This window comes from Bos mutus, chromosome 3 (genome assembly GCF_027580195.1).
Source record: "Bos mutus isolate GX-2022 chromosome 3, NWIPB_WYAK_1.1, whole genome shotgun sequence".
NCBI classification, from domain to species: domain Eukaryota; kingdom Metazoa; phylum Chordata; class Mammalia; order Artiodactyla; family Bovidae; genus Bos; species Bos mutus.
The window spans coordinates 80,927,578-80,947,976 of NC_091619.1; the positions used below are offsets into that span (position 1 = coordinate 80,927,578).

The 20,399-nt window shown below is 36.6% G+C and overlaps 1 protein-coding gene across 5 annotated transcripts in view; it reads left to right on the forward strand.

Moving 5' to 3' along the window:
* DOCK7 (dedicator of cytokinesis 7) overlaps positions 1 to 20,399 on the forward strand; it is a 191,867-nt gene that overhangs the window by 166,426 nt on the left and 5,042 nt on the right. For 3 of the 5 annotated variants that reach the window (XM_070367918.1, XM_070367920.1, XM_070367921.1), the window contains 5 exons: positions 7,477 to 7,602; positions 9,354 to 9,443; positions 9,560 to 9,796; positions 10,128 to 10,271; positions 10,897 to 11,003. In XM_070367918.1, the coding sequence (XP_070224019.1) occupies positions 7,477 to 7,602; positions 9,354 to 9,443; positions 9,560 to 9,796; positions 10,128 to 10,271; positions 10,897 to 11,003 (704 nt within the window). Of the gene's footprint in view, positions 1 to 7,467; positions 7,603 to 9,353; positions 9,444 to 9,559; positions 9,797 to 10,127; positions 10,272 to 10,896; positions 11,004 to 20,399 lie in introns of all 5 variants that reach the window. The other 2 variants (XM_070367919.1, XM_070367922.1) reach the window with 1 other exon arrangement.

A 20,399-nucleotide genomic window follows, 5' to 3' on the forward strand; every position in this document is an offset into this window, starting at 1 on the left:
TTCCTTTTAGGGAGTAAGTATAATAGTTAGGCTCATGAAGTTATATATAAATCAAATCATACCTGAAAAATGCCAGAAAGAATTGATTACCTTTTTTAAAAACCTTTCTGAAAAGGAAAGAATTCTATAAAATAAAAAATTCTACAAAATAATTCATTTTGATGAGGTAAAGCAAGGTATTAATAAGACAATTTATTTAAAGCTGAGTATTAATATTTGTTAATTTTTCTGCTTTGCCTTTCACTTTGTAGTCAGGTTTATGTTGATTAAACAGTTTAGGCTTTCTCTGTTTGCTTTTGCAGTTCTTGTTTTGAGACCCAGCTAGAAAACCTTCAGAATGAGTGTTACTATTGCATTCTCTTCCATTTCTGAATTAGTTGCCACCTTTTGTTTTTTGTCAGATGAAACCAGTACTTTTAATCTACCTTAGTTCCCCAGATTAAATGTGTATGACTTTTTTTATACCCAGTATAGAACGTCTCATTTTTGTGTCTCAATTAAGGCTTATATAGAGACTTTCCATGGTTATCTCTGAGTCATAAAGTTACTTATGGATTTCCTAACACAAAATGGAAGTAGGTGAAAAGTAAGCATGAAAGAAGAGACATTGAACCTCTGAGCAGTTTATTACTAGTCTGCTTGATGCTAAATCGACCCCTGAAAGGTATAATTTTCACTGGTTATGATTAATATTCTGTCATCATGTTTATTGCATGGTAAAAGTCACATGGACTTTATTTTCTTATTTATATTCTTGTCACTACCTTTCACTGGACCTTTAGCTTTGTAGCTTCTAAAATTGTTGCACGTTTGTTTTTTGCTTTTCCCTTGTAAAACTTAAGTGGATGCTTGCATTTTAAAAGTATGTTTGCTACCATTTGCTGCTTATTTGTTTTGAAATTTCCCTAATTAAAATGCTTTCTGTTTTCTCTTCTCTCTTGCCCCTGGTTGCTGACCCTACTCCCTACTTTTACTATTGTCTATTGTGGTAAGTTCCTATCTTGTGAATATTTTTCTTTTTGACTCTGGGAAAACTTCAGTAATTTCATTTTTTCTAAAAGCTATGGTTCCTAGCTAATTTCCTAGTATTCTTAAGGAACTCTCACTGGATTGAGATCCAGTAAGGATATCTGATACACTATAGAAAGGGTCTTTGAATTGATAGCTCCCTCCTTGATCTGAGCTTATATATTAGCACTGTATTTCATTTTTCACTGTGCTCCTTGATTTGGTACAAATCATTTGAGTTGGCAAAGCTTTTTAGGGCTGTGTGTGTGAGATTGTGTATGTGTGTGTAAAAGATAACTCTAAAACCTGGTAGCAAATTTGGTAAAATATTTACCATATAAAATAGCAAGTCATGAACCTTTCTTAAATCATGGTAACTATTACTTGCTCTGCAAATTTCAATATCTGAATGACTGTTTACTATTTATTTTCTCTTTCCCAAGTACATTTATTTTTCTTGAAATAATAGGGAAAAAAGTATGTTTAAAAATGTCTTACTTATAATTGCATTTTAAAATTATTTTTGGAGAAAAGAAATATTGAATTTCTATATGGAAAATTATAGCCATTTTATATTTTGTGTGCACATATTTTATTTTAAGATACATTTATCCATTTATCAAATAGTGAACAGTTTGTATTCAGAAGTAGATTAATGCAAGTTTATTATGTTCAGAATAATCATTCCCCAACTATTGATAACATAGTCACATAACACTTTCTCCGTTTTTTTCTTCAAAAAATTACAACATATTTCACCATCCAAGAGGAAATATCACCACTCTAGTAGGTATATATTATAGTCTCCAGCAAGGCTGGAGAAGGTGGGCTTAGCTTGTTTAAGCTGAAGTCTCTCTACTAAGTCACTAAAGAAAAATGAGGTATTCTAACTTTTGAGATTCAAGCATACAAAATAACTATATATTAACTCTTTTCATTGTACTGGATGGACATGAAGATGAGCCAATATTTTGGTTTTTATATGCTGAGAAATACTAGCCATAGTTCTGGTGAAGTGTCTCCCGTTGAATTTTTATATGCCCTAATCCATGCTCTGGAGAAGGGCATGGCAACCCACTGCAGTATTCTTGCCTGGAGAATTCCATGGACAGAGGAGCCTGGCGGGCTACAGTCCATGGGGTTGCAAAGAGTCAGACACGACTAAGCAACTAAACACAATCCATGCATGCTGAGGCTGCATGAGATAAATAAACTCATCCAAGTGAGTAAAGGGTAGAATGGGAAACAGCAAGTTTTAATAGGTGATGGGGGGCAGGAAGCTGAAAGAGTATGAAAAAAAAAAGCAAAAACTTTTACAATAAGTAGTTAAGTGTGAAAATGTGACACTCTAAAGAAGAAACTAGACCTGTGTAGGGATAAAACATCCATGAGCATTTATCTCAGGAGAGGCAAAGAGGTGAAGTCAGATATGACAAAGTAAGGAAAATGTGATGAGAAGAACTCTATGAAGAGGTACTTTCTGATAGTTGATGACTCCCTAATATTTGGTATAGACCCATGACTGAGCACCTGATGATGTGGTACTACTGGCTGGGTTCTGCCCTTTATGTTATTTCTGATGAGAAAAAGATATGGACAGCAAACATTTATTTATTAGATTATATTGGACATGATTATTTTTTCCTGGACTGGAACATACAAAGGTTAAAATTGAACATCTGATAAGAAATGTGGTAGGATATATCTTAGAAGAATATATTTGGTAAGTTTATGAAAATCATTAACCTGATTTTCATACTGGAGTGTGCAGAAAGGAGATGCAAACATGTAATAACAATTTCAGTAGAGACAGTGTTGTACTATAGAGGAAGACAAAACTTAGGGAGGAAGGGACCCAGGAAATCTCAGTTACTCAGGGAAATTCTCGAAAACTCTCAAGGAAGACATCAGAGAAGTGAAAAATGGTTCAGGGATCATACTTATGTCCTCATATTTGTATATGAGTGTATGGAATACAGGGATTAAATAGTGTAATTAAGAGCTTGGACTCAGGTGTCAAATATACTAGGATTTAATGCTGAGTTCCACTGTTGGCTAGCAGTATGACCTTGGGCAAATTACTTTTCCTCATTTATAAAAAGAGGGTGAAAATAATGATATCTGAGAGTTGTGATAAGAATTGGCATAACCCATGTAAAGTGGATAACCATATCTAGTACATGTGAAGTGAAAGTGAAAGTCACTCAATTGTGTCCAACTCTTTGTGACCCCATGGACTATACAGTTCATGGAATTCTCCAGGCCTGAATACTAGAGTGGGAAGCCGTTCCCTTCTCCAGGGGATCTTCTCAACCCAGGGATCGAACCCAGTATCCTGCATTGCAGGCAGATTCTTTACCAGCTGACCAGGGAAACCCTGCTGCTAAGTCACTTCAGTCGTGTCCGACTCTGTGAGACCCCATAGACGGCAGCCCACCCGGCTCCCCCATCCCTGGGATTCTCAATACTTTAAAAATGTTGGTGATTATTATTTTTATTGTTATTATGATTATCATCATCATTACTATCACTATAATTACTTGAAATCTTAACACAGTTTAGCTGTGAAGTCTAAGAGGTGTTAGGTTCCCAGGTCAAGCTCTATGACTAAATAAACTGATAAAAGTGTATGTTCTTTAAGGGGAATAGATCTAACAGAAGAGAAGGAGATGACCCCTGGGAAACACTGGTCTGCCTATCTGAAAAATCAGTTAACGAGAGAAATGTATTAGAGAACTGTGGGTGAAGAGGAAAGAAGTTTTGGAAGTGACGTCAGTGTGGAAATATGCAATAGCCCAACTGAATGTTTCCTGCTAAATAAAGATAACAAAACTAGAAAAAACTTATTTGTCATAAGAGATTTCAACCACTAGAGACATGGATAGATGAGTAAATGGATTTCCTTGCTTGGGATGTAGTTTCATTATACACAGGATGGTGGAATCAGTAAGTACTGCTGAGGAAGAATAATTGGAGTGTGGGAATGGTGGGAAGTTCAGAAAGAATTCATGACATTAAAAGAAGATACTGCTAGAAAAATATAGACTAGATAGTAGGAAAATGTATTATTTTTTAAATTCAGAGGAAAAATGGTTATCATCCTGTGGTCCAAACCTCTGAAGAGGAAGTAAGATAAAGTGATATCTTTCTTGAAGATAAAGCTATATGAGTAAACTTTCATGAACATGATAGAGTCAATGGTTTTACATTAGGGAACTCTTTGTAAGTTGAAAATAAATCTCCTTACTCTACTGCACACACTCATTTTCAGTTCTAGTAACTCCTCTCTGATCTTATCTCCTCTGATCTTCTCCCTGCTGCACATTCTGCCTTACCACTCTAGCCACTTTCCTGTTCTTCAAGCACAGGAGGGGGGCTCCTGTCCTTTGCACTGGCTCTTTCCTCTGCCTGGAATGCACCTCCCCTGGAGAGTCACATGAATAACTCTTACACCTCCTTCACATCTTTGTTCACATGTCACCTGTTGGTGAGACCTGCCTGACCACTCTGTTTTGTTCACAGATATATCACCAGTGTCTAAACAGTTTGTAGACACATAGTAAACCTTCAATAAATATGTGAATGGATGCATGGTTACCTCATATACGTTGTTTAATGACTCTTACCTTCATTTTTATTCTTCTTCTGTCCCTCCCACCCCCCTCCTCCACTCCACCCTCCTTCCCTCCCCTCCCCCTAGAATGTGCTTTCCTTCCCTCCCGCATCCGCTCAGCCATTCTTTTAGGTTGCAGAATCCTTTCTGTGTGTCACCTCTTTTGTGACCTGGCTCCAACAGGATTTCTCTTTCCTTTCTCAAGACACTTTTTATTAGAGCTTATAACCTTTTGTATTGTAATTATTTGAATACATATTTTACTCTCTTGAGGAGCCAAGTCTTACTTATTTTTATTGTCCTATTCCTGAGGATGAGTCTGAGTAAACTCCGGGAGGTGGTGATGGACAGGGAGGCCTGGCGTGCTGCAGTCCATGGGGTCGCAAGGAGTCGGACACAACTGAGCTATTGAACTGAACTGAGGATGAGCAGTGGCCAACACATTACAAGCACTCAATATTCTTTTTTCCTTGAACTGAATGTCAGTATGAGAAAGTGAATAAAAAGAGTTTAAAATGGCTGCTCAGGAACTAGTTCAGTTTTAAGCTGCATTTATTGAATTTAAGTCCACATCCCAAGAGGCAGTGAGCCCACTGATCTCTACACTGATCAGATCAGTGTATGTTGTGTCTGTTTCTGGGATACCACACTTTAAAAGGTGCCATCAAAAGACTAATAAAGTGAAGATAGCATAGTGTGAATCATCATATGAAGATGATTGAGGACTGGAAAGTTTAAGGGAAACAAGTTCTAATAGCAGTTTTCAAATAATTAAAAGGTCATAATACTGAAGATTTGGAATAGAAATCTTAAACTAGAAAGCCCTGAGAGGAGTACAGCCAGGATAACAATATTTTAATATTTGTGCTTCCAAAGAGTAAATAAATATATTCATGTATGGTATTTTTTTGGAAAAAACAATCAAAAATTGTTAGTTTTCTCATGCCTTTTTTATTTTCCAGGCAGTGGGGCCTTCATTTCTTGATTATATTAAATATTGCTCCATTGGCTTGTTGATGGTTTTAATCAGAATTTTGATTGAATATATTTAACCTATCTAGAGAAATTTCGTTTGCTATAGAAGTCAGTTAATTTTGTCTGTTAAAGTTTGAAATAATTGAAACAATTTTTTAAAATTAGAAACCTCCTTTAACTCTAGACACATTTTTCTTTAAAACTATATTTCTTCTGGACAAAATCTGGAGATATTTTTAGTCAATTGTATGCTTTTTTGTTTTGTTTTTATTATCAGAAGGCTGGTAAATTGAGGATCAGAATTTTCCATTTTGCTTTATTATCTGTTTCATTTGTAACTTATTTTACATACCCCTTTGCCTTTGCAGTTCAGTTCAGTTCAGTCGCTCAGTCGTGTCTGACTTTTTGCGACCCCATGAATCGCAGCACACCAGGCCTCCCTGTCCATCACCAACTCCCAGACTTCACTCAGACTCCCGTCCATCGAGTCAGTGATGCCATCCAGCCATCTCATCCTCTGTCGTCCCCTTTTCCTCCTGCCCCCAATCCCTCCCAGCATCAGAATCTTTTCCAATGAGTCAGCTCTTCGCATGAGGTGGCCAAAGTACTGGAGTTTCAGCTTTAGCATCATTCCTTCCAAAGAACACCCAGGGCTGATCTCCTTTATAATGGACTGATTGGATCTCCTCGCAGTCCAAGGGACTCTCAAGAGTCTTCTCCAACACCACAGTTCAAAAGCATCAATTCTTCGGCGCTCAGCTTTCTTCACAGTCCAACTCTCACATCCATACATGACTACTGGAAAAACCATAGACTAGACGGACCTTTGTTGGCAAAGTAATGTCTCTGCTTTTGAATATGCTATCTAGGTTGGTCATAACTTTCCTTCCAAGGAGTAAGCCTTTGCAGTAAGAAGTAAATAAAGGAAAAATAAGTATGAAACTTACTAGGCTTAAAGAGAATTGAGGTATATAAACAGTCATGTGTGGCTGTGTTTAAAGGCACTACCACAAAATCCTTTGAAACATCTTTGTATCTAAAATGTAAGAATAGCACAAAAGGCTTCCACGTATTTTATCTTTATCAAGAGAATTTGTTTTCAAATCTTCTGTGTAAGAGTTAAGGTGACCTTAGCATACTTTGTACTTGGGATGAATGTGTGTGGTTAATGTATGCAGTGGGTGGTTTGGGTACTTTAGAAAAACCAACTCTTCTCAAATTTTTTTCTTCTTTCATTTATGTATTTTTTACTTCCTAATTCCATTTCTAGTTACTCTTAAACATAACAGTATTTTTTTATTAGCAGAGGGATACTAACTGTAAATCTTTTGCTTCAGTGCTTCAGGATGATCTTGACATTTACTGATCATCCACTCTGTGCCAGATGCTACACTTGGCTTCTAACTTTTATGATCTCATTTAAAATACGAAAAGAGATAGTAATGTAAAGGCTAATAATGGTAACTAAATATGTTAGTGTTGTTTTTAAATTTAACTTTATGCTCTACTTTAGGATGACTAAAACACAGTTTATTTTATACCAAGCAACTTTTCTTGCAATAGAGAAAATAAGTTAATTTATCTCAATTGTATGGACTTAGAAAAACATAGACTTATATGGGATGTTACTTGGTACAGTCCCTGAAAAATATATGCCATATGTAATTCGGTAAAAGCCCTAATTGCACAATGTTATTTGTTAGAAATAATGAAGAAAAGATTATTTTGTTACTTTCATTTGAGAAATAATAAAATATTGTGGTTTTGAATTAAAACTTTTGTTTTGAGAATTTTATACTCATAGCAATCTAAGCAGAATGTGCACGACAAAAAGTCTCTGTATTAAAGTTTCTCTGTTTTCCTACACCTAGGATGGTAAGCGGATGTTTGGCACCTATTTTCGGGTCGGTTTTTATGGAACTAAGTTTGGGGATTTGGATGAACAAGAATTTGTTTACAAGGAACCTGCAATAACCAAACTCGCAGAGATATCTCACAGATTGGAGGTGAATACTGTGGTGGTTCAAAATTTCATCCTTAATTTGTATTTTCTATGATGAATAGACTTTTCAGATCCAGATCTAATCCTTTAATAAGCCAGATCCTGCCAAATAATCTACTCCTTTTGGGTATGAGGCTTTTTATAGGTACAATAATATTCTCTTGAATTTTTAAAATCTTTGATAGCAACAGTAAAATATTATTATTAACTTGATTTTTTGAGGGTCTATTTTCACACATATTTTAGAAACCCTGTATCTTTTAGAATTACCATGATTTGTGGAGAAATGTATATAGTATTATCCACATTTTGTAGAAAAGGTTATAAGGAATTAATAATCATGGAACTAGAACCCCAAGATATTTCTGACCCAAGTGCATTACCTTTTTGGGTTAACTGATTCCCAGTGAAGTAATCTTTAGAACTTAAAAGCTTGAAATTATACTTTAAAAACACTTCTTAGAATCCTTTAACCTTTATACAGATACTTAATTTTCAAAATAAACGATTAACTTTAATATTGATGAAACTAACCTGTCTTTTCTGCTATAGTTGTTCTTTCCAATCTTTCTGTGTCCTTGTTACTCCAAGTGTGGTTCATGGACAGAATCTGCATTGACATTACCTGGGAGATTGTTAAATGCAGAATCTCAGACCCCACTTCAGACCTTTTGAATTAAAATCTGTATTTTAACAAATCCTCAGGTGATTTGTATAGACAGAAGAGTGTAGGCTTGTTTTTATTCACAGATGATGTTAATTTCTTCAGCGTTCTGTTCTTATTGGTGACTTCACAGGGCTCAACTTCCACAAACTGGTTTTAGTTGTGACTTCTTGTTTTTTCAAAAGCCTATTAAGTCTTGGGAAATTTTGAGACAGTATTTTTCAAACTTACTGAGTCATAAAAGTTATCTTTGAGGTAGGAGTGTCTGTTCTGCTTTGAGGATTGAGACTTAATTTTTCCTTTTGAAGAGCTCCATCTTTTGCCCATGCTGCCACTCAGGGTCATATGGAAAAGTCACTACATTCTTGACCCAGGGTTACCTTTTCAAAATCTGAACTTACACAGAACTTCAACAAGTTAATGTTTTTATTTGGAAATTCTGGAACATTACATTAATCATTCAGAAAAATGAATGCTTGTTCATTGACTCATGCCTGTAAGAAGTCAGGTTACATCAGACTCTGAAAGTGAAGTCGCTCAGTCATGTCCAACTCTTTGCAACCCCATGGACTGTAGCCTATCAGGCTCCTCAGTTAATGAAATTTTCTAGGCAAGAGTACTGGAGTGGGTTGCCGTTTCCTTCTTCACGGGATCTTCCCGACCCAGGGATCGAACCCAGGTCTCCCTCATTGCGGGCAGACACTACCGTCTGAGCCACCAGAGACGTCCAATATCCTATACACATCAAATATAATGAATTTTTTTTGTCTCTTCTTTCTGTTCCCTTTTTGGTTTTCTTGAGGATCTCTTGTGGAATCCTATATTTTCATTGGTGAAAATTATTTTTATTTTGTGTTATTTAAAGTGAGTAAATGGGAATAATATCAAATAAATATGGAGTGAGAGCCTGTTAATTTGATAGGCTAAATATAAATTCTGTTAATGTAAATAATTATTATTTTGTAATCATTGACACCATCTTATAAGAACTTACTAAACGGCTTCATTTGTTCAGGAGTCTCCCTCAGAGGCCTTCTCTGTTTTCTACTACTGTTAACTTCATGTGAAAGATTTCTTTTTCTTTATTTTAGGGATTTTATGGAGAAAGATTTGGAGAGGATGTAGTTGAAGTAATCAAAGATTCTAATCCTGTGGACAAGTGTAAATTAGATCCTAACAAGGTATGATTGACAGACTGTGATGCCCCATAGATGCATCTTTGAGACTCTGATTTTGTTGGAGGAAGACTAAACAATAATTTAACAGTGAATAAATGAAGAACTTTTTCATTTCTCAGGCCTATATTCAGATTACCTACGTGGAACCATACTTTGACACATATGAGATGAAGGACAGAATCACATATTTTGACAAAAATTATAATCTTCGTCGTTTCATGTACTGTACACCCTTCACTTTAGATGGTCGTGCCCATGGGGAGCTTCATGAACAATTCAAACGGAAGACCATTCTGACTACTTCTCATGCCTTTCCTTACATTAAGACAAGGGTCAATGTCACTCACAAAGAGGAGGTAAGACTCCAAAGAGGGAAAAAGAATTAGTGGAACAAATACATTGAAGCCGTGTGAGAACAATGTGGACATAGCATTGTGTATGGTAACATACTAGAATTTGACCCATTTTTAAGTCATTAACTTTCAGCTTCTTTTCTAAGTCCCTCATTCACCCTCAGCTTATGCTTTAAAAGTTTTTTTTTTTTCATTGAATGATCCAAAGTTTCAGGATATATTATTAGATAATACTTCATAGTTGCCACTTTTTTTATTTTAATTGATTGTGTATAAAGCTCACTAAATATTTTTCAATCAATCCACTGGCCTAAATAGATGTTATTTCACCCAGATCATCTTAACACCAATTGAAGTTGCTATTGAAGATATGCAGAAAAAAACTCAGGAGTTGGCATTTGCAACACATCAAGATCCAGCAGACCCAAAAATGCTTCAGATGGTCCTCCAGGGGTCTGTAGGCACAACAGTGAATCAGGTGGGAGTGTTTGCTAATACTGTGTGATTTTAGTTATAAATGGAATTTGGAATGATTACAGTATTATATTTTCCAGAAATCACAAATGTGTTACATCAAGTGAAAATATGTTAGAAGTAGTTGCACAGACACTGAAAATATAAGAGGTTAAACTGAAATAAAGATTTTAAGGCCTTTACCTCCTAAAAGTATATGTGATTTAGAGTTTTTACTTCCAAATGATATACTTACGCACAAAAGATTACCTTTAATTCCAAATATCCTCCTAATATTATGAATGCTTTGGGGAAACTGTTTTCGCAAAGTAAAGTGTCTAATAATCAGTGGACTGACAGCTGATTGTCCATAGCCTGATAACTGTTATATCTAAGATAAAGAATATAAAAAATACAAGGCAAAAGGCATTAATGAATACAATAGTTAGTGCTTTGTCTCCTACTCATTTTCTTTGAAATATGAAATAATAAGTTAATTGCTGTGGGCAAAAGTATAGATTTGGCATCGGGATGTATTAAGCTTAAATGCACACATCTTGGTGCTAAGAAAAATGGATTTGGTAAATTCTATTTCTGTGAATATTTAAAAAACAAAAACATACTTTTTGTTTTATTTTCTTATTTTACAGGGGCCTTTGGAAGTTGCCCAGGTTTTCCTATCGGAAATACCCAGTGACCCAAAGCTCTTCAGACATCATAATAAACTGCGACTTTGCTTCAAAGATTTTACTAAAAGGTATTCAAAGTTTTCTACATAAAGATACTCAAATTGAGAATGTCTAATCCACAGTTTGATATGAGTCATAAGGGATTATTGAAAGGAGAAACTATAGGAAAATGGTTCACAATGAGACGTAGTCTGAGTATAACTTGCTACTCCATATGTATTTTATATATATATATGTATCCGTGCCCCCCAATTCTCTATGTAATGCCATGTTTTAAATTTTGAAAATGAGAGAAACCTCGATTCAGGAAATCTTTAACTTGAAACTATTATTAGTTTGACATTTAACTAGTTAACTTTGAAAGCTGTTATTTATTTTGAACATTCAGTGTGAGAGTTTCTGTCTCTCTTCCCTCAGAAAACATACAAGCAGCAAACTTGGAAGCAAAAAATTTGTCTTCAGATCTTATCCTTATATGTCTCTTTTCCAGGTCACTTAATCTTTATGATCCTCTGTTTTTAATGTATGAAGTAAGGATATAATATCTACCTCACACAGGGAGATTGTGCAAATTAGATGAAATAATACTTGGATGAATTGGGGCCTCCCAAAACACCCCCAGATGGGATGATTTGCTAGGAGGACTCAGTGGACAGCATATAGTCATATACATGGCTATGGTTTGTTAACAATGAAAGAGTTGAAAGTAAAATTAGCAAAGGGAAAGGGCACGGGGTGAAGTCTGGAGGAAACCAGGTATAGGCTTCCCTGGGTCCTCTCCAAGGGTGGTCACTTAGACGTGCTGATTGTTCAGCAAAGAATCGTGGCAGCATGGGGGAAATCATGTCCACCCGGGAAGCTAGTAGAGACTCAGATGCCAACCAGGCTTTTTGTTGAGGGCTAGTCCAAAATCACTGCAGATGGTGATTGCAGCCATGAAATTAAAAGATGCTTATTCCTTGGAAGGAAAGTTATGACCAACCTAGATAGCATATTCAAAAGCAGAGACATTACTTTGCCAACAAAGGTCTGTCTAGTCAAGGCTATGGTTTTTCCAGTGGTCATGTATGGATGTGAGAGTTGGACTGTGAAGAAAGCTGAGTGCCGAAGAATTGATGCTTTTGAACTGTGGTGTTGGAGAAGACTCTTGAGAGTCCCTTGGACTGCAAGGAGATCCAACCAGTCCCTCCTAAAGGAGATCAGTCCTGAGTGTTCATTGGAAGGACTGATGCTGAAGCTGAAACTCCAATAGTTTGGCCACTTCATGCGAAGATTTGACTCATTGGAAAAGACCCTGATGCTGAGAGGGATTGGGGGCAGGAGGAGAAGGGGATGACAGAGGATGAGATGGCTGTATGGCATCACCGACTCAATAGACATGAGTTTGGGTAAACTCCGGGAGTTGGTGATGGACAGGGAGGCCTGGTGTGCTGCGATTCATGGGGTCACAAAGAGTCGGACACGACTGAGCGACTGAACTGAACTGAGTCAATAGGTATCTTCTCCCTGACAGTTAGCAAAATTCCAGACTCCCAAAAGGAAAGCTGGTATTTAACAGAAACTATAGTGTTTATATAAAATGTTCAGGCACAGTGAGCCACTGTTTCTGCATATAATAGGAACCCTTCCCAAATCCAGATTCCCAGACTGTAACCCAGGGCCAACCTTGCAAACAGGCCTTTTTAGGATAGCAACCTCAGGCCTGCCGTTACCTCTTTTGCTTCACAAATAACATTTGGCATATAATGAATAGGTGTTCAGTAACTGCAAAATTTTGAAACAATAGGGGAAAAGAATCAACAACTTGATACTGATTCCTGCTTCACTCACACTATCAGCACAAAAGAGGAAATGATCATTTTACATGGTGATGTCAGGGAATATTTCACACAGGAATTAACATCATAAACAAAAGTACAGAGTACAAAGTATTAAATGTTGCTGTTGTGTCTAACTCTTTGTGACCCCGTGGACTTTAGCCTGAAGGGCTCCTGTGTCCATGCAATTCTCCAGGCAAGAATACTGGAGTGGATTTGCCATGCCCTTCTCCTAACATCATATATGGACCTTTAAAATTAGAGATACCAAGGAAGCATTTCATGCAAAGATGGGCACAATAAAGGACTGAAACAGTATGGACCTAACAGAAGCAGAAATATTAAGAAGAGGTGGCAAGAATGCACAGAAGAACAATACAAAAAAAGATCTCAATGAATGGGATAACCACAATGGTGTGTTCACTCACCTAGAACCAGACATCTTGGAGTGTGAAGTCAAGTTGGATCATAGAAAAAGCAAGAGATTCCAGAAAAACATCTACTTCTGCTTCATTGACTACATTGAAGCCTTTGACTTTGAGGATCACAAACTGTGGAAAATTCTTAAAGAGATGGGAATACTAGACTGCCTTACCTGCCTCCTAAGAAACCTGTATGCAGGTCAAGACAACAGAACTGAGCATGGAACAATGGGCTGGTTCCAAATTGGGAAAGGAGTATGTCAAGGCTGTATATTGTCACCATTCTTATTTAACTTTTATGCAGAGTACATCATGTGAAATGCTGGGCTGGATGAATCACTGTCTGGAATCAAGATTGCTGAGAGAAATATCAATAACCTCAGATATGCCAATGACACCACTCTTATGGCAGAAAGTGAAGAGGAACGAAAGAGCCTCTTGATGACAGTAAAAGAGGAAAGTGAAAAAGCTGGCTTAAAACTCAACATTCAAAACACAAAGATCATGGCATCTGGTCCCATCGCTTCATGGCAAATAGGTGGGGAAACAGTGAAAATAGTCACAGACTTCATTTTCTTGGGCTCCATAATCACTGTGGATGATGACTACAGCCATGAAATTAAAAGACGCTTGCTCCTTGGAAGAGTATGACCAACCTAGACAGCATATTAAAAAGCAGAGACATTACTTTGCCAACAAATGTCCATATAGTCAAAGCTATGGTTTTTCCAGTAGTCATGTATGGATGTGAGAATTGGACCATAAAGAAGGCTGAGTGCCAAAAAATTGATGCCTTTGAATGGTGGTATTGGGGAAGACTCTGGAGAGTCCCTTAGACTGCAAGGAGATAAACCAGTCCATCCTAAAGGACATCAACCCTAATTATTCATTGGAAGGACTGATGCTGAAGCTTCCATACTTTGACCACTTGATGCAAAGAATCAACTCATTGGAAAAGACCCTGATGTTGGGAAAGATAGAAGGCAGGAGGAGATAGGGGTGGCAGAGGATGAAACGGTTGGATGGCATCACCAACTCAATGGACATGAGTTTGAGCAAGCTCCGGGAGATGATGAAGGAGAAGGAAGCTTGGCGTGCTGCAGTCCATGGGGTCACAAAGAGTCAGACACAACTGAGCAACTGAACAACAAAAACAATGGACCTTGAAAGACGAATATTAGTTTTTCAGTCAGAAAAGAGGGGAGGGATATACTAAAAACAAATAACCAGCATGAGCAAAGTTTAGATCTGTTCTGAGAAAGATGAATAGTGAAGCTGGAACTGTAGTCTCTGAAGACAAGTAGTCAAACACTGGTGGAAATAGACTAAGTACCATTAAGTAGATGACTTGTTAACTAGCGAAGCAGCATCAGAACCATAGTCAGAAGCCAGTCTTGGACTTCCTATTCTGGTTTCTCTTATATTATGAACTGTGGTTTCTCTTATCAAATCATTCACTGAAAGGGTTTATTTGGGTAGCAGTAATTTCACATTACAGCACTTTGTCATCAGGAAAATAGGAATGCTAACTTGTTCAAGTCTCTCAAGACAGTATTTTATTCTCACTGCAATAGCTGTCATTAATTGTTATCAGTTACTCCTGCATGAACATGGTAAACATCTTTTTAAAAACTTCAGATAGCTTTATTGGAAGTCTGGGATTTTATAATCTGATTATTGAGCTAGATGACCTTATCAGTTTGGTTATAGAAAACATGGCTCCTAATGTATGTTGAAGATGAACGACCAGAGTAAAGAAAGCAAGCTTCTTTTTGTAGAATTGACTGACTTCTGTTGTGACTGACATATACACACTATTATATATAAAATATCTTCCCTTGTAGCTTAGTCGGTAAAGAGTCTGCCTGCAGTGCAGGAGATCTGGGTTCAATCCCTGGGTCGGGAAGATCCCCTGGAGAAGGAAATGGCAACCCAGTCCAGTATTCTTGCCTGGAGAATCCCATGGACAGAGGAGCTGGCAGGCTACAGTCCATGGGGTCGCAAGAGTCAGATACAACTTAGTGGCTAAACTACCACCACCACCAAGGACCTAATGTATAGCACAGAAACTACTCAATACTCTGTAATGACTTATATGGGAGGAGAATCTAAAAGAGTGGATATATGCATATGTACAACTGATTCACTTTGCTGTACACCTGAAACTAACACAGCATTGTAAATCAAGCATACTCTGACAAAAATTTTTTAAACATTGATTTTATTATTTGGGACGTTTCAAATACAAACCAAAAAAACCCTACTGTGATTGTGAGCTGGATGATCTTGGAACAATACATACTTCTTTAGGTCATAGATACTAATAATGCTTATTTTCTTTCTATTTTTTGGGGAATTTTTACTATTACTACAGTTCTAAAACAGATGTCCTCTTTTTTGTGTTTATTTATGATAAGGTAATGAATTCGTATAGTTTGCAGGTCTCCTTAAGGGTTACTATAAAGAAGGTTTTCTCTTTTAAATTACAAAAAGGCAGAAAGCCAGACTACATGTTTTAAACCTTACAAGTCAGCGAATACTGTATTTTTGATTTTTGTGTGTATATATTTTATGTTAATATGCATATTTGTTCTACCACAACTGTTATATATATAAATTCTTATTTTTTCAATTAAGGTTAAAACTATTATTCTAATAGTTGTATTATCTCATCAAAGATCTGAATTTAAGTTGAATTTAAGTGTGGTATAGTAATGAAGTGTATTTTTTTTCTTTTGCCAAATTAAAGTATTAAGCTCAAGATTACAGAGCCAAAGTACATGAGCATTTTTATCGGCTCCTAATATGTAATCTGTTCCAAAAAGTTCTAAGTAGTAACAATGCCAAGAATGCAAATGTACTACTAGTTGCAGTACACCTTACTTTATGTAATGCTATTTAAATATGGTGTCTCTTGTTAATCAGTTTAAATGGTACTTCAGCTTGCATTCTTTTATTCCTAAAAACAATAAACATTTTTTTTTTTGTATTTACTCTTTACATACTCTTAGGTATATAAGCTCTAGAACTATCTCTTGTACATCCAGAAGTAAAGAAATAGTTGAATAGTATTCTTTATAACTAAAAAACGACAACAAAACACAAAACCAGGAGACAACCAAGATATCCATCAACAGAAGAGTAAATAAATCATGGCATATCCATAGGTTCAATTTCAACCAGATAATACATCTTTTTCCAAAGTGCGTAAGCCAGATTTAAATTCTCACCAGTAGTGTTTGGGAGAGTTCCTATTGCAATGTAAAGTGGAAGTGAAAGTGAAGTCGCTCAGTCGTGTCTGACTCTTTGCAATCCCCTGAAGTGTACCAGGCTCCTCCATCCATGGGATTTTCCAGGCAAGAGAACTGGAGTGGGTTTCCTTCTCCAGGGGATCTTCCCGACCCAGGGATCGAACCCAGGTCTCCTGCATTGTAGGCAGACGCTTTTGATATTATCTGACAACCTAATTTTTACCAATCTAGTGGGTATGAAATAATATGTAATTATAGTTTAAATTGGGAGAAGGCAGTGGCACCGCACTCCAGTACTCTTGCCTGGAAAATCCCATGGATGGCGGAGCCTGGTAGGCTGCAGTCCATGGGGTCGCTAAGAGTCGGACACGACTGAGCGACTTCACTTTCACTTTTCACTTTCATGCATTGGAGAAGGAAATGGCAGCCCACTCCAGTGTTCTTGCCTGGAGAATCCCAGGGACGGGGGAGCCTGGTGGGCTGCCGTCCATGGGGTCACACAGAGTCGGACACGACTGAAGTGACTTGGCAGCAGCAGCAGCAGCATAGTTTAAATTTCCTTTTCCTGGATTACCAGCGAGGTTGAACATCTTGTCATGTGTTTATTAGCTATTTCTCTTTCCTCTCTGTAATGTTCAAACTTCTTTTATTTGCCATTTTCCTACTGAATTCTTTTCCTTACTGATTTCTAAGGGTATTTACATACTGGAAACGTAATCCTTTATCATTTGTATCACAGACATCTTTTCTGAACTTGGGGCTTAGCACTTTTTTTTTAATAAACAGAAGTTGTTAAATTTAGTATTGCAAAATAATTCCATCTTTCTTGTTACGACTCTTGCTTTTTGTGTCTTAAGAAATTTTTTACCCAAGGTCAGAGTATGTTGACTTCCTAAACATCTATATAATCAGATCAGATCAGATCAGATCAGATCAGTCGCTCAGTCGTGTCCGACTCTTTGCGACCCCATGAATCTCAGCACACCAGGCCTCCCTGTCCATCACCAATTCCCGGAGTTCACTCAGACTCACGTCCATCGAGTCAGTGATGCCATCCAGCCATCTCATTCTCTGTTGTCCCCTTCTCCTCTTGCCCCCAATCCCTCCCAGCATCAGAGTCTTTTCCAATGAGTCAACTCTTGGCACGAGGTGGCCAAAGTACTGGAGTTTCAGCTTTAGCATCATTCTTTCCAAAGAAATCCCAGGGCTGATCTCCTTTATAATGGACTGATTGGATCTCCTTGCAGTCCAAGGGACTTTCAAGAGTCTTCTCCAACACCACAGTTCAAAAGCATCAATTCTTCGGCGCTCAGCCTTCTTCGCAGTCCAACTCTCACATACATGACCACAGGAAAAACCATAGCCTTGACTAGACGAACCTTTGTTGGCAAAGTAATGTCTCTGCTTTTGAATATGCTATCTAGGTTGGTCATAACTTTCCTTGGGCTCTCAAATTAAGTATAGCCCAAACAAAAGGGGAAGAAGGCAAAAAAGGCCTTTTTACTTTTAAAAACAATTCTTTCAATTGATTTTTGCATATGCTTCAAGGTGGGGGCCAGTTTGATTTTTGTCCATACTGATAACTGAATATGATGTGAGATAGCAATCAGATTTCTGTTCCCATATGGTTGTGCAGTTGACCTGGCGCCACTTATTTCAAAGATTACCCTTTCTCCACTGCTTTGCAGTGTTAATACATCAAGTGCTCACTTTGTGTGCATCAGTTTCTAGGATTTCTTTCTTCCATTGTTTTATTTATCTCTTTGACTAATATGCTGTCTTAATTACTACAGCTTTATAATAACCTTTTATATATGATAGACCAATTCCTCTCACATTTTGTTCAAGGAAAGAGAATTAACTCTTCCAGTCTATGAATACAGTACATTTCTCCATTTACTTATATCCTCTAAATGTTTTTCTAAAATTTTTCTGTAGAAACTTTATATTTTCACTTATTCTTTGGTATTTGATATTTTTATACTTTTGTTAATGGTATTTTTAAAAATTACATTTTGGGGGACTTCCGTGGAAGCCCAGTAGTAAAGAATCTGCCTTGCAGAGCAGGGGCCATGGGTTTGATCCCTGGTCTGGGAAAATTCCAGTTGCTGCTGGGCAACCTAGCCCATGTGCCACAATTAAGACCCAACACAGCCAAATAAATATTTTTAAAAAATAAATTTATTTTCTATTTGCTGGCATACAGAAATACAATTTATTTTTACATGCTTTACATGAGAATATTGCCAAATTCACTTGTTAATTCTAATAATTTATATGTAGAACCTTTTTCTTACTGTACTGTTTAGGATCTCTAATAAACTATGCTGAATAGGAATAATGATAGAGGGCATCATTTTCTTATTTCTGATCTAAAAGAAATTTTTTCATCGTTGAGTATAATGTTTTCTTCATGTATTTTGTAGATATTTTTAATTAAGTGAAATAAGTTCCCACCAGTTTTTAGTTATGCTACAAGTTTGTCATGACAGTATTTTAAAATTTTATAAAGTGGATTGTGTGTAGGGAGTAGGGATGTAATATAGTGTTAGGACAGTTTCTTATTGTTTGGGAGTTTTGCAACTGTTTTCGTGGATGAGATTGAATTACAAGTTGTTTCTTATAGCCTCCATTAAGTTTTGATATCCCAGCCTTGAAAAGTGAGTTTGAAACTCTTCTCAGGAATAGGTCTTTATTCCTCCTATAGTCTAGAATAGTTTTTTATATATTCAGAATTGTTGTGCTACAATGGGATTATCTGTCCTTAGACTGTTAAGTAGAATTTGCCTGTTTATGTTTTCTCTGTGGGTAGATTTGTGATTTGACTGATTTGATGTATTTAATGGTTTTTGGATTATTCATATTTTTACTTGAGTGTTTTGGTAAATCTAGAAAAGCAGAATTTCAGATTTATTTACATTAAATTATACCTAATATCCTCTGTGCCTGTATAAACTTCTGCTGTATTTGACGTCTCATTTTTCATTTCTAGAAGAGGATACCTGGCCTTCTTTCATTTATTCTTGCCAGAGTTTAGTCTATTTTTTTAGATTTTTCAAACAACCATCTTCTGCATTTTTTTAAATGTAGAATTATCATACTTTAAAATTTTGTTTTCTTCCTTACACTTAGAGTTTATTCTTTTCAAATTGCTGGTTAGCTCTTCAGTTTTAGCCTTCTCAGTATAAGCATTTAAGGCTATATATACATTTTCCTCTAAGTATCACTTTAGCTGCATTCTACAAGCATTGATATGTATACTTTTTTAAACATACTTTTTCCATTTATCTATTGGAGTCCAGATAGTTTTTTTTTTAATATCTGAATTGAATAAGCAATCTCAATCTATTCAATTTTTGTTTGTTTCATTAATAAGTCACGGCCTACTCTTTTGTGACCCCATGGAGTATATAGCATGCCTGGCTCCTGTGTACCTTGGATTTCCCAGTCAAGAATATTATAGTGGTTGCCATTTCCTTCTCCAGGAAATCTTCCCAACCTAGGTGTTGAACTTACATCTCCTGCATTGGCAGGCAGATTCTTTACCACTGAGCCACCAGGGAAGTCCATCTATTAATTTAAGAAACTTCTATTTGAATACAGGCAAACTACTGTGCCAGATGCCATTGAGTAAATAAGTATGGTTATATACCTTAAAGAACTTATAGTCTAGTGGTGATATGTGTGTGTGGGGGGGAAGGGGGTGTCAGATTTAATATTAAAAAATACGTAATTTTCAATTGTGAAAATTGGAAGTGGAAGGTAGATTTTAAAGAAATCTGTTGAGCCCTGCTTCCCTACCCTAAACCTAATTGCAGGAGAGGATGTTTCACATAAAACAGAAAAACTGAATGCCCTCATCATAGTGGAGATGTATGTGTGTGTGTGTGTGTGTATATATGTATATATGTATATATATATACATATAGCAGTAAGCCTTCAAACTATGTCAAAAGAAATCTTTTGCCGACACA